The 13654-nt window shown below is 60.1% G+C and overlaps 2 protein-coding genes across 3 annotated transcripts in view; both read left to right on the plus strand.

Annotated features, from left to right (window-relative positions):
- RAB40C (RAB40C, member RAS oncogene family) overlaps nucleotides 1–4062 on the plus strand; it is a gene marked incomplete at both ends in the record, with an annotated part of 37816 nt that extends 33754 nt beyond the window's left edge. The window contains 3 exons of one of the 2 annotated variants that reach the window (XM_084270815.1): nucleotides 1573–1650; nucleotides 2045–2267; nucleotides 3782–4062. In XM_084270815.1, coding sequence (XP_084126941.1) covers nucleotides 1573–1650; nucleotides 2045–2267; nucleotides 3782–4062 — 582 coding nt within the window. The remainder of the gene's footprint in view (nucleotides 1–1572; nucleotides 1651–2044; nucleotides 2268–3781) is intronic. The other variant, XM_084270816.1, reaches the window with a different exon arrangement.
- Nucleotides 4063–10945: 6883 nt separating this feature from the next.
- Nucleotides 10946–13464, plus strand: WFIKKN1 (WAP, follistatin/kazal, immunoglobulin, kunitz and netrin domain containing 1; the record flags this gene model as incomplete). The annotated part of the gene is made up of 2 exons (XM_084271026.1): nucleotides 10946–11104; nucleotides 11974–13464. The coding sequence occupies 2 exons, from the start codon at nucleotides 10946–10948 to the stop codon at nucleotides 13462–13464; spliced, it is 1650 nt and encodes a 549-aa protein (XP_084127152.1).
- Nucleotides 13465–13654: the final 190 nt, after the last annotated feature.

The raw sequence follows: 13654 nt of genomic DNA on the forward strand, positions 1-13654 counted from the left end.
GATGGGCAGTTTGTCAGCTCACTCCTTCACTGCACTGTATCAGGGCATCTCCTAGGGAGGACTAGGCTGCCAGCCAAGCTTTTCCTTTGCCAACCTGAGATCTCTTTTGCTTGTGCTGGGGACTTACTGTTGGGGGCAGCTGTTCCTGCAGGATACCCCTGATTTGGAGAAGACTGCTTCTGCTGAGCTTGCTGCTAAATGATGTGTTATCCTGGCACCTAGCTCAGGCTGGTTTGGTTTGTCCTTAGCTTAGTCCTGTCACTGCTGGGTTCCTGTTCATCCAGCTAGGCTCCCTCTTCCTGCAGGGCCAGATCATCTGTTCCTCCAGAGTTCTCATTTCAGGGCAGCTTCAGTTTGCAGTTCTGCAGAGTAACCTTGAAGTGCCTGTTGTCACTTGGAATGTCCTTGACTGTAGAGAAGAGAGTGACAGGAAGTCAGAAAAATAACAGGAGTGCAGCAGAAAGGCCACTGCTGAAGACAATTCTCCAAATGCTGGATGTGCCCAGCTGGTGCAGAGAGGCAGCTCAGGATGCGTTGGCTTGTTGTGCCTGCGGGTGCCTGCATAGCCTGCCCTCCCTGGGTCTGTCCTCAGAAACACTTGGAGTCAAAAAAAGCTCACTCCTTCAGAGCTGCTGTGGGCCTGAGCAGGGGCTAGCAGTCTGGTTGTGATCCTGGTTCCTGCTAGCCAGGCTGGGGGCTTGGGTAGAGACCGTCTGAGGTGCTGCTGCATGTCCTGGTGGCTGCAGGCGTGAATTCCCTGCCTGGAGCTGTGTCTGTCAGGGCTGCCAGCACCTTGAGAGGTGACTGGGAAGAGAGTGGCAGATGTGGGTGGTGTTCAGGTGAAGGAGGATGTGGGCCTGAAGATGCAGACCAGAAGAAAGGGCAGAGGAAAGGGTCCTTCAGCAGGACCTCTGATCTGACTCTGGGGTTTGCCAGCATCGCTGTAGCCTGTGTGTTCTCCAGCAGTGGCTATTCACAGCTTTGGCTGCCTTCAGCAGAGCGTGGATCCCAGTGGTGAGATCTCACTCCTGCAGAGATGTTGCTTATAGGCATCACTCAAATTCTTCCCTGCCTGCAGAAGGACAAGAGAACCAGACAGGTTCTGGAGAGGGAGAAGGTGCTGAAGGTGGTTTGGTGTATTAACTTTGTCATGTTCTGCTACTGCTCTGCCACTGAATGCAGCTGTTCTACATCAGGGGCAAAGCCAAAGACTGCTTCTACCTCAGTGAGTCTGTATCAGGTTGTGATGACAGGAGGGAGTGTTCTGCACAGCCTCACTCCTCTGCATGCACAGTCACTGAGGCTGTTCCTCCTCCTTTGTCAAGAAGGCTACTCAGGAAATAATTTGGGGGATGTTGAAGGCAAAACAGGAGTAGAACCTTCCTTAATAATCTGGGACTGAGTACAGATGGGTTGTCTCAGTTTTTGTGCTACCCAGCACACACAAAATGCAGCTGGAGCAGTGTTTTGCCCCTCTTGGTGTCTGCCCACAGAGGTGGTCTCTCAGGTATGTCTCCCTTTCAGTTTGCCTGCTGTGAAACTTGCTGATTGCTCCTGATTTTCTTCCTCCAGGGAATTCTCTTGGTGTACGACATCACTAATCGCTGGTCCTTTGATGGCATAGACCGGTGGATAAAGGAAATAGATGAGGTAAGGGGACCAGCAGAGTACGTGGTGGGGGTCTGTAACAAAAACCTGTGGGGGTGTCACCTCTGATGCAGGGACAGGAATGGCTCCACTGTGGAGAGGAAACAATAGCAGTCTGCTAATAAGCAAAGCAAGGGGCTAAGTGTCTCCACTTGGGTGTAAAGCTAGAGCAGCAGGAAAGGGCTTGGGAATGGCCAAGACTGGAAGGTTCCCTCTAAAACGGGCTGTGGCACGGGGGTAACTTACTCTTCCTCCTCATGCAGTGCTGCTCGGCAGCCCCTCTTGGGCATGGGGCAGCCTCTGTTTCTTTGCCTCTGTTATGGTTGAGCAGAGTATTGTGTGTAGCCTGAGCCTGCTGAGGACAAGCCCTGATTCCTCTGCTTCCTCCTGCCTGCAGCATGCCCCAGGCGTCCCTCGGATCCTGGTGGGGAACAGGCTGCACCTGGCCTTCAAGCGGCAGGTGCCGACGGAGCAGGCCCGGGCCTACGCCGAGAAGAACTGCATGACCTTCTTTGAGGTCAGCCCCCTCTGCAACTTCAACGTCATAGAGTCCTTCACAGAGCTCTCCCGGATCGTCCTCATGCGGCACGGCATGGAGAAGATCTGGAGGCCCAACCGAGGTCAGTAGCGGGCGAGATGTTGGGCCTGGGGAAGGCGGGAGGGATGGCTGGGCTGGAAGGGAGGGATGGGACCCGCCGCCGAGGTGGGAGGTGTGTTTGTTACTGACTGTGGGAGCTGAAAACACCTGGCAAGGAGAAATGCCTCGGGTCAGACAAGCTGAAGCTGAGCCCCAACAAGCTGCCTGTGTTAGTGCAGGAACCTGGCAGGCAGTGGGAGGGATGGGCAGCTCCAGAAGGCAGCTCAGCACCTCTAGGAGCTGCTCCGGGACATCCTACAACCTCTGCGCTTACTCTGGATGAGGCTGAGGCCAGTTAAGCTCACAACTTGGAAGTACTTCAGACAGATGGCTGTGAGGGATGAATCCAAGCATTAACACCTCTGTCCTTACCTTTCCCTGCCTGAGCCCTGTGTCTTCTCTTTTGGGGGGATGTGGAAGCAGAGTGAGCCCCCAGAGCTGGAGGGGACTAAGTCACCTCCCTGCTGTGGGCATGCAGCAGTGGGCTGGGCTCTTCCCTGTGTCCAGGCACACGTGCTGCAGTGCAGCAAACTGCACAGAGACTCCACAGTACCTCTCAGCCTGTTTTGAAGCAAACTAGTCATAGGTCCCTCGAGGAGCAGGATGTGTGTGCGTGTCTGGGGTGACCTGACTGTGTGTGGGTCCTCAGCTCCTGCCCTCGAGGGAGGAGGAATCCTGTTTGCCAACCCCACTCGCCACATTGTCTGTCTGGACTCCTGTCCCCATCCTGGCTGCTGCGCCACTCGCAGAGGGACGGCGAGCAGGATCCTCTCCTGAGCCTCATCCAGAGACAGGACTTGGGAATGGGCGCTGCCTGCCTGGGAGCCTCAGCGCGGCTGTCGCGGCAGGCTGGAGGTGAACGCGTGCCCTCGTGTGGCTGCTTGCTGGGAAATTCCCTCGCAGGGCTTCCCAAAGCCTGCTCCGTGATGAACACCGAGCTGGGACAGGGGAGCCTGAAAGCACAGAGCCTTCTGGCACGGTGGGGTCTCTGTTGTTGCAGATGCTCAGCAGAGAGCTTGTCCCGTGGCTGCTGCTCCCCGAGAAGGTCCCAAATGAAGCTGCCCTGATGGTGTTCTCCCCTTCCCCAGGCACATTCTGCCTGCCAGACAATGGGCTGGGAGCAAGGCCTGTGAGCAAGGCACCGCCTGCCCCCCACCACTGTGCAGAGAGAGTGCTGGCAGTGCCTGAGCCCAGTGTTAACACCAAAGCAGGTGTCTCCTAAAGCTCTACCCTCTGAGGCAGGGCTTACTTTGAGTTTCCCAAGCTTTTGTCCCAGCTAATCTGCTCCCTGTTCAGGGCTCCTTTGCAGTCTCGTTAGCTCCTCTCCCCGAAGGAGCAGGAGCTGCGCAGCACAAGGAGCAGTCGCAGGGAGAAGACAGCCCCCGCTGTCTCTCAGCCCCTGCTGTCTCTCAGCCTTTGACTGCCTCTCAGCCCTTGACTGTCTCTCAGCCCTTGCTGCCTCTCAGCCCTTGACTGTCTGCTCCTTTCTCCCACCAGTGTTCAGCCTGCAGGACCTGTGCTGCCGAGCCATCGTGTCCTGCACCCCAGTGCACCTCATCGACAAGCTGCCCCTGCCCGTCACCATCAAGAGCCACCTGAAGTCCTTCTCCATGGCCAACGGGATGAACGCGGTGATGATGCACGGCCGCTCCTATTCCCTGGCCAGCAGCGGGGGCGGCAGCAGCAGCAAAGGGAACAGCTTGAAGAGATCCAAATCGATCCGCCCGCCCCAGAGCCCCCCACAGAACTGCTCGCGCAACAACTGCAAGATCTCTTAGCAGGATGGACACGCCGTGAGCTTCTAAGGTATCCACACCCACCCACCCATGTACAGCTGTTTGCACACTCGACCCTTTCCCACTGGATCCCTTCGGATGGGCCACGGTTGCTGCTTCTCTTCCCCCCAGTGGCACAGGCAGGCGTTGGGAATGTGCTCCCGCTCTGGCTCGGCGTAGGGAAGCGGGGTGCCGGCTGGATCTCGCGGCGCTGGCGGGGAGAAGGACTGCCAAGTGACCCTCCAAGAATGCTTTGGGCTTTGGGCTGGAAAATTCAGCAGCTGCAGGGTCGGGGAGGGGGGAGGAAGGGGAAAAGAGCCCATCCAGTCTCAATGGAGAAATGGATTTAATGGAAGATTGAGAGGCTTAAGGGGGTAGGCAAGGAGAGTCTGTGCTGCAACTTTAACTCTTGGACTCCTGAACAGATTGCTGGTGCAATAGTTGGATGTAGGGAAAAACCTGAGGAAATGGGGACAGGAGACTAATGACAGTTTCACTGGGGTGTTAACCTGCTGTTGCCAAAAACAAAACAAGGCAAGAGCTGGCCAATTTAGGGGAAGGAAGCGATCTGCTTGTCTTCCTTGCTTATTTATGTAAATACTATACATATATATATATCTCACTTGTTTTTTAAGGTTGGTTGTTTGTTTTTTTTTTTAAGAAGCAGTCAGGGAAAATTTTATGCAGCCATGTAAATACAAGCACTGGATTGACTTTCCCAGTGCCAGCAGAAGGGGAGAAGCAGAAGACTTTCCCGATGAAAACACACAAATGCTTTAAGAGACTTTCAATCACCACCTGGGCTCATGCTGGGTTGTTTTTAAATACTACATATGCAGATGGAAAGAGGGATTCGTGTGTGATAAAGCCCAAGCTGCTTTATTCTGACCATTCCCTGAGACCTATGAGAGCTGAAGGCAGGGCAGGGTGTAAATGCATGGAGGGGCAGAGCAGAGAGGCCAGGGATCTTGGGGTTTGCTTTTGGCAGGCAAGACAAAGAGGCAGCTGTGAGGTCAGACCGATGCCTTCCTCGCTTTGCACCCTCTGATGCAGAGACTGAAGAGCAGAGGGTTGAAACGTCGTGCCTAAAGCAGAGGAGGAACGCTGAATATGCTGAATTTTGTCCCTTATTGCTGCAAAACCTTGGTCATCACTTCCAGAGACCCTCCATCCATGATGCCACCCCGTGGGACAGCCCCTCAATCCTGGCTGCTTCTTGTTTTTCCAAAGACTGTTCCTCTTGAGCGAGCGTGGCTGCAGCTCCTCCTGGATGAAGGTGGGGAAAGGACAGAAGCTGCTTTTCCCACTGGAGCATGAAGGAGCAAGGGACTGGGAAGGTGAAAGGTTTGTGTGGGGAAAACAGCGATCCCTGGGTCTCATGGCAGCCCAGGACAGCAGAAAAGCCAACTGCTCTGCTCTGTAGGACCACTCCTGGCTTGGAGAGAGGCGGGTGTGCTTGGCAGCGGGAGCTTGGGGTGTGCACGTGCTGTAGGAGAAGAGAAGATCTCGTGTCAAGCCGAGACCACGTGCTTCCCTGCCCTGGTCCCGTGGCTGCTCTGTGCTGGAAATTCACTTGGAAAGAGTGCCTGGCCTTCCTGCAGAGCTAAGCAGGGCTTGGCAGCGGGACTGAGCTATATCAACAGTTACTCCTAGGTGGCCAGGACATGTAGATAGTGAGTAGTGTGGTAGAAAGTGACTTGCTTTTCCTTGTGCTGGGTCTGTCTCCTCGAGACCGGCCGGTACGGTGCTGGCATCTTCCTGCTGGCCCCAGCAGCTCCCCAAGGCCTGGGCTTGCTCTCCTCCCCCCTCCCCAGAGCAGCTTGTTGCATTGCATGGGCAGAATGAAGCCGCAGCGGCTCCTGCGCGGCCGACAGACCCGCTTTGTCCAGGCAGCAGGCAGGGACATCCCTCTGCAGGGCACAGCTCCTGCCTTTGCTTCTGAGCCCACTGGGACACATCCTTCTGTGGGGCACAGCTCCTGCCTTTGCTTCTGAGCCCACTGGGACACATCCTTCTGTGGGGCACAGCTCCTGCCTTTGCTTCTGAGCCCACTGGGACACATCCCTCTGTGGGGCATAGCTCCTGCCCCTGCTTCTGAGCCCACCTCGAGGTGAAGGAGACGAGGAGACTCTCCCCCTCCCCGCCCTGCAGAACAACACACAATACAGGGCTGGGTCTCTTGGCTCCTCTCCTGTGTGCTTTATTGCCCAGCTCAAATGAGCGAGGAGAGAATTAAACCCCAGGCAGATGGAAGGGGGTTGGCCAAGAATCCTTTGTAGTGGTGCTTTGGCTCAAGAGCAAAGCCGCAGCCGAGCTGGGCACGGTGGCGTGAAGGCCGGGGGATTTGGAGAGCCCTCTCTGGGATGCCTGGCACCTGTTTCCCATCACTTAACACACAGCAGAAGACAATCGCTGGCTCAGCAGCCCGGGGATATACAGCCAACAGGTGATCAGCACCACCAAAGGCCGTTTTTCTCCTGGAAAACACCCTCCAGGCACCACGGGGCCCCTTGGCCGAGCTGCTCCTGGGCACCCGTGTGTGGGGCAACGAGGGACCCAGGTCTCCTTCCTGAAATCACAACGCTGCTGCATGTCTAGACAGACTCCATGTGCTGCTGCTTGGTTTGGCTTTGCCTTGTGTGACACCTCCCCACACCGTGTTTGGTGGTTTGGTTTCTCTGCAGTTGGGTTGAGTTGGGTTTTCACCCTGTAAGGTCTCAGCAGATCCCAGCTGGAGCGAGGAGGAAAAAGTCACCTGAAGCGATTGCTCAACAAAAATCCTTCTCTTTTGTTTTGTTTTGGGGTTCAGGGAGGGGTTTTATTATTATTTAAAAGGAAAAGATTCCTCCATCTGATGTCAACACTAGTCTGTAGCTGCTCTCCAACACTTGGACCATCCCTGAGTTGTTTGGTTTGGGTTTTTTTTGGACTATTCCTTTTTATTTTTGTATTCCTTTGTACAGTGGGCGTCGTTCAACTGAATATCCATGGGTTTGTTTTGTATAAATTAAAGTTTGTTTGGCTTTTTTTTTTTTTTCATTTGGTTGGTTGGTTTGGTTCTCTTTTCAACTACCAGTTGAAAGTTGGAGGAGTTGTATCAGTTTCTGTGTGGGCTGAGAAGGGGTTGAAGGGAAAAATGTGATAGTTTCACCCCAGAATTGGGATCTGGGGCTACTTGGGGTGCAGGTATGTATGGCCACATCCACATCATCCACAAAGGAGCTTGTGTGACATGTTCTAGGGAGGCTTTAGGGGGGGGGGGGTTGCTCCAGGGTGGGAGGGAAATATCTCTGTGCCTGGTCCTTTCCTCTCACTCCAAGCCCACCTCCCCTTGACCTGCCTTTCCCCTGCCTGCTGCCTTCCTGGGGATCAGATTTTCCACTTCGTACCAGACTGGCCACGCTTGTTTTAACAGCTTAAGTGGTAATTGCTGGGGCTGGGAGGGAGCGGGGAGGGGGAAATGAGATAGTGTCTGCAGCCTGGAAAACCCTGGAGCTAAGGTGAAAGCCTGGTCAGGGAAGAGTCATGGCGACTTTCTCCCCCCCCTCCTTTTTCTGGGGGGTGGTCTGGAAGTGTCTGTTTCTGTGTGAAACAAAGGCTGTGTCTGGTTTCAGGTGGGGTAGGGACAGCCGGAGCCCATTAGGCTGGAGCACAGGGCAGCCTCTGCCACAGCTGTGTGTGCACAGGGAGAACAGGGCAGGGACCCACTGCCCAGCCCCAGCCGCCCTGGGGGGCAAAGGCTGGGGGGCCCTGGTCCCCCCAGGAAAAGGAGGGAGTGGGCGGCTCTGGGCTGGTTGGTATGTACTCAGCTGAGCCCACCTTCCCCAGCCCAGGGTGGTGGGTTGGCTGGGCCGTGCCCTCTGTGCAGGCCATGAGGTCATGGGGCCCAGGTACTTGAAAATGGGGATGCACCCGTGGGTGGGTGCAGCGGTGGAGCAGGAGCCCTGCTCCCTTGGTGTGCAGGGTGTTAGTGGGGGGTGGCTAAGCCCCCTCCTGCACTCCCTTCTCATGAAGGGAGTACCTGAGCCATAAAGCACATCTGTCTCTGGATCCTTGGCAAGTGGCCCCCCCCAAAATCCTTCTTTTGGGGTGCAGCAGGTGCTCAGACACAGGGAGGTGTGAATGGTTTGGGAGGGACTGGTGGTCTGGCTGCTTTAAGCTTTAGATGGTGCAAGTCTTGTTGTGGGTTTGGCCCAGCGTGGGGAGAGCCGCTGCTGCTGCTTTCACCTCCTGCTGAAGCATCACTGGAAGAGGCTGGGTATGTGTCCCCAGGCCTGAGGGAGGGTCTCAAGGCCCTGGGGGCTGCGTTCCCAACCATGGGGGAACCAGCATCCCTCTGCCTGGCCTCGTGCTGCTGACGCAAAGGCTCCCAGCAGGCGCTCACCCCGCTTCTGATCTCAGTGATGAGTGGGTGAGGCATCTTGGGCTCCCGGGTGGCACACGGCCACCCCCTCGGGGGCTGCTCCCCAGCTCCAGAGAGGGGCTCCCACCACAGGACTTACCCAAAGCCCAGCACCAGCTGGCTCAGACTGTGACCACATGGACCCCAGTGTGGGGATGGGCAAAATCTATTCCCCAGGTTTACTTTTCTTCTCTTTTCTTCCTGTGGAAGGACCCTGGGACAGCCTGAGGTGGCTCTGTGCCATCCCCCCCTGAAGTGGCTCTGTGTCATGCCCCCCAGAGTGGCTCTGTGCCATCCCCCCCTGAAGTGGCTCTGTGCTCCCAGGGCTGCGCCCTCGGGCAGGGAGGTGCCATGGCAGCCTGCGAAGCTCCTCCAGGCTGCAGTGAGATGGGGTTGGGGGTTGGGGGTCTCCAACCAGGTGCTGGCAGCACCCACCATGCCCCAGTGTCTGGGTCCTGGAGGCTACAGGCTGACGGAGCAGGCAGGGTACAGCCCCCAGCAGCTCCTGGCCTGGGCCATCCTGATGCAATTCCCTGTCTGCAAACCATCCCATCAGCTTCCCCACGAGCGTCCCAGGGCAGAGGAACCTCCCAACAATGTCCAGGGCTGGTGGGACACCCAGGGGCTGCTTGGCCATCAAATGGGGCCGTGGGCACGGCCACGGGACACGCTCCAGCCCCCGCCACAGGGCCCTGGTGAGCTGGCATCAGGCCTGACACTGGATCTCAGGCCCTGGGGAGCCCCAGCACGGAGCCACCACCCACACAGCCCTGTGCCAGCCGCGGTGGCCACTCGGGCAGGGCAGTGGTGGCCGCTGCAGGTCACAGCGCTGTGTCAGTGGCACCACTGGGGGGTCAGCATGCTGGGGTGCTGTGGCTGTGTCCCACTTGTACCGGTGAGAGGGGTGTTGAGGGCCCCTTGAACTGCCTGGCCTGGCACAGAGGGGCTTCCCCCAGGAGCTGCAGGCAGTGGAAGCACCGAATTGGCGTGTGCAGAAACACCTCTGGGGTGCAGATGGGATGGTTCCCTCCCCCAAAATGTCAAGAAAAGGTTCCCTCCTGTTTTTTTTTGCCCCCTCTACCACCTGCCCCCCTCCTTTGCAGCCCTGCAGAGGGGAGGCTGGAGGTGCTGAGCTGCCCCCAACCCCCAGGACACAACCCCATGGGGTGGGTTTGCTGCTCACCAGGAGCAGGGGACCCCTCCTCGGCGTGGAGACGAGTGGATTACAGCTCTTGCCAGTGCTGGAAGAGTTAATGCTCCTGAAATGCCATGAAACGTTCCTGCTGCAGGTCAGTCTCCACCAGGGATTAGGGAAATCTGGCCGGGGAGCCAGGGCTGGCTCCTGCCAGTGTCGGGCCGGCTGCAGGACGTGCTCGGGGAGGCAGCGGCGGGGTTGAGGCCCAGGCACGGCGTGCTGGAGCAGCCCAGCCGGGGTCTGGCACGGCCAGGCGCTGCCTTCCCGCTCGGAGAAACACAGCCCGTTCCAACAGCTTGGCCGTAAATCAGCGGGGAGGGAGGGCTGGGAGCCCCCCCCCCCCCCCCCCCCCCACACACACAGCTGGGTGAGCCCCTCGGGGGGCTGGGTGGGCACCCACGCTGCAGGGAGAGCCGGGGGTCCCACGCCTGGTGGTTGTGGCGCTGGTGGGATGCCGGCTGGTGACTGGGATGGCCGCGGGTCGGTGCCGGCACCCTACGCCCGGGCGCAAGGCTGCCTGTGCCCAGGGGGTGCCCAGAGGCGGGGTGAGGGGCTCCCAAGCCAGACCGGTCCCCGGCGGCCCCGCAGCGTGGGCTCCGCGTGTCTCCCCGCCGGCAGCCCCGTCCGAGGGGACAACAGGCTCTGGCTGTTTTCTCATCCCGCAGGAATTCGGCTCCGTGGGCCGGGCGGGGGGTTTTTTTTGTGTCCCGTCCCCCCGTTCCCCCCCACCCCCCCTTTCACTCTCCGGAGACGTTCCGCGGGCTGTCTTTGATCTCCCCCCGTGTTTGCCCAGCCGATCGCCGGGGTTAGAGGCTGAGGTCAGCGCCTTTCCCATTCCAAACCCCAGAAGATGGGTGGGAAGGGAGGGGGTCAGATTACAGCCTCCCCCTCCCCTCCCACGCCGCTCGCCCCGCCGGCAGCGACCCGGGGGCAAACCGAGCTCCGCTCGCCGCAGACGCCGCCGCGGCCCCGGCACCCCGAGAGCCGAGCGATGGATGGAGCGGGCGGGCGGCACTGCCGGCGGTCCGGCCGGCGCTGGGCGTGCTGAAGGGCAGAGGTTCGGTCCTCTCCTCCTCCTCCTCCTCTTCTTCCTCCTCCTCTTCTTCCTCCTCCTCTTTGTCCCCCCCGCCCGCACGCCTTCTCCCTCGCCCTCTCCATCCTGAATGTGATTTCTCCCGAGCCCTCCCCACCCGGCCGGGCCAGCGGCGGGGGGTGGCCGGATGCCTCCGAGGGGGAACTTTGGCCGCCCGGGCCGGGGCCGGCGAGCGGGCGGGCGGCGGCGCGTCCCCATGGGCGCCGGGCTCCTCCTGCCTCTGCTGGTGGCGGCGGCGGGGCTGAGCCTGCAGCCGGGCAGGATGCGGCACTTGGGGGTCTGTCCCAACCAGCTGAACCCCAACCTGTGGGTGGACGCGCAGAGCACCTGCGAGCGGGAGTGCCAGGCCGACCAGGTGAGCGGGGATGGGGGGTGGGATGGGGGCATCCCCCAGGTCCCCGAGGGAGAAGCTTTGGGGAACGGGTCCTGTGCCGGGCGGTGCAGCCGGTTCACGTGTTTCAGCACAACAGGCTCAGCCTGCAGGAGATTTTGCCCTCTCGTCCCTGCTGCTGGTCGGCATGAGGGGTGCTCCCTGCACAGCCCCACCAAGCCAGCAAAGAAACTGCTTGTAGGTCCCCAGGTCCCATCCTCAGGCCATGCCCCGAGGCCAGAACAACCCCTCCATGCACCCCTGGAATTCTCCCACCCGCGCGGCCAAGAGGCTTGGACAGGCGGAATTGGGTGTACTGAGACAGGGACCTGGATCATCAAGCAGTGAGCAACCTCCCGTCACCGCCCCCCCCCCCCTTTTACTTGAGGGCGGGACACCCCCCCCCCCCAGACCACCCCAGGGACCCTGTCTCCAGGCTCCGCAGCACTGAGCAGCAACACCAGCACCCCCACCCCAGTTAGGGCTGCCTGGACCCAGGGGGAGACTCCTTCACCATTCATCTACATAACGAGTTCTGCCTCCCCTCAGCCAGCAAAAGCTGAGAGGGGTGAGATGCTGTCTGTGGGGTGGGGGCAGAAGGGGCCATCATCACTGCAGGGGACCCCTAAACATCCTGGGGAGGGCTGTGGGCAGGCTGGGAACCATGCAGGTGTGCTGGGGAAGTCTGGTTCTTCCCTAGAGCTCAGTGATGCTGAGGGTGCACAGGGCTGCACGGGGACCCCAGAACACCCAAAAGCCCCACGGGAGGGGTGGAGGAAGCAGCACCCACGGCCACAGCATGATGGTGACCTCCACGACCCCCCCCCTCCAATCTCCTCTCTGCCCCTGACCAGGACTGTGAAGGCTTTGAGAAATGCTGCACCAACGTGTGCGGGCTGCGGAGCTGCGTGGCCGCCCGCTTCGCCGACGGCAGCGTGCCGGCCCTGGCGCTGGCACCGGCAGCCTCCTGCGAGAGCTTCGTGTGCCTGCAGCAGGGCTCCGACTGCGACATCTGGGACGGGCAGCCCGTCTGCAAGTGCAAGGACCGCTGCGAGAAGGAGCCCAACTTCACCTGCGCCTCCGACGGCCTCACCTACTACAACAAGTGCTACATGGACGCCGAGGCGTGTCTGCGCGGCACCCGCCTCACCACCGTGCCCTGCAAGCACATCTTCACCTGGCCCGACACCAGCCCCGTGCCGCAGGAGACCACGGCGCGCCCCACGCCCGGAGCCGGCCCCGAGGTGCCGGTGCCCCCCGCGCTCTACAGCAACCCCTTCCACCAGCTGGTGCGCGCCGGCGGCACCGTCAGCTTCCGCTGTGACGTGAGCGGGCGCCCGCGGCCGGACATCACCTGGGAGAAGCAGAGCGAGCGGGAGGAGAACTTCATCATGCGGCCGGACCAGATGTACGGCAACGTGGTGGTCACCAACATCGGGCAGCTGGTCATCTACAACGCCCGCCACGAGGACGCCGGCATCTACACCTGCACGGCCAGGAACGCCGCCGGGCTGCTCCGCGCCGACTTCCCGCTGTCGGTGGTGAAGCGGGAGCCGGGGGCGGCCCCGCGAGCCAGCAGCCCCCAGCCCTTCCCCAGCGCCGAGTGCCTGAAGGAGCCGGACCGGCGGCGGTGCGAGGCCCTGGAGGTGCGCTGGCACTTCGATGCCAAGCAGGGCTCCTGCCTCACCTTCCGCTACGGGGGCTGCGGGGCCAACAGGAACCACTTTGAGACCTACGAGGAGTGCCGGGCCGCCTGCTTGGGCAGCGCCCGCCCCACCTGCCTGCTGCCCATGGTGCAGGGTCCCTGCCAGAACTGGGAGCCCCGCTGGGCCTACAACCACCTGCTGAAGCAGTGCCATTCCTTCGTCTACGGCGGCTGCGAGGGCAACACCAACAACTTCGAGAGCAAGGAGACCTGCGAGGACGTCTGCCCCTTCCCCAAGAGCCTGCAGTGCAAGGCCTGCCGCCTGAAGAGCAAGATGGTGCTGAGCCTCTGCCGCAGCGACTTTGCCATCGTGGGGCGGCTGATGGAGATCGTGGAGGACCAGGACTCCGGCATCGCCCGCTTCGCCCTCGAGGACGTCCTCAAGGATGAGAAGATGGGCCTCAAGTTCTTTAACATCAAGTACCTGGAGGTGACCTTGACCGACATGGACTGGAGCTGCCCCTGCCCCAACATGACGGCGGAGGACGGGCCGCTCATCATCATGGGCGAGGTGCACGACGGCATGGCCACGCTCGACCCCAGCAGCTACGTCCGGGCGGCCAACGACAAGCGGGTGAAGAAGATCTACGAGCTGATGGAGAAGAAAACCTGCGACCTCCTGAACCGCTTCCAGGACTAGGGGAGAGCCGGGATGTGCCGACATGTGGGAAGGGGTGGGGGAGGGGGGAGGGAGGGGGGGCACAGACCCACCATGGAGGGGACAGCCTGGGGGAGCCCGCACACCCATGTTTGTATCTCGGGATTACCCCTGTTGTGTAGTTCACCCCACCCCTTGCCAAGCCCCAGCCCAGCTCCCACCTCCCCTGTAA

Source organism: Gallinula chloropus, assembly GCF_964237585.1.
Source record: "Gallinula chloropus genome assembly, chromosome: 15".
Classification (NCBI taxonomy): Eukaryota; Metazoa; Chordata; class Aves; order Gruiformes; family Rallidae; genus Gallinula; species Gallinula chloropus.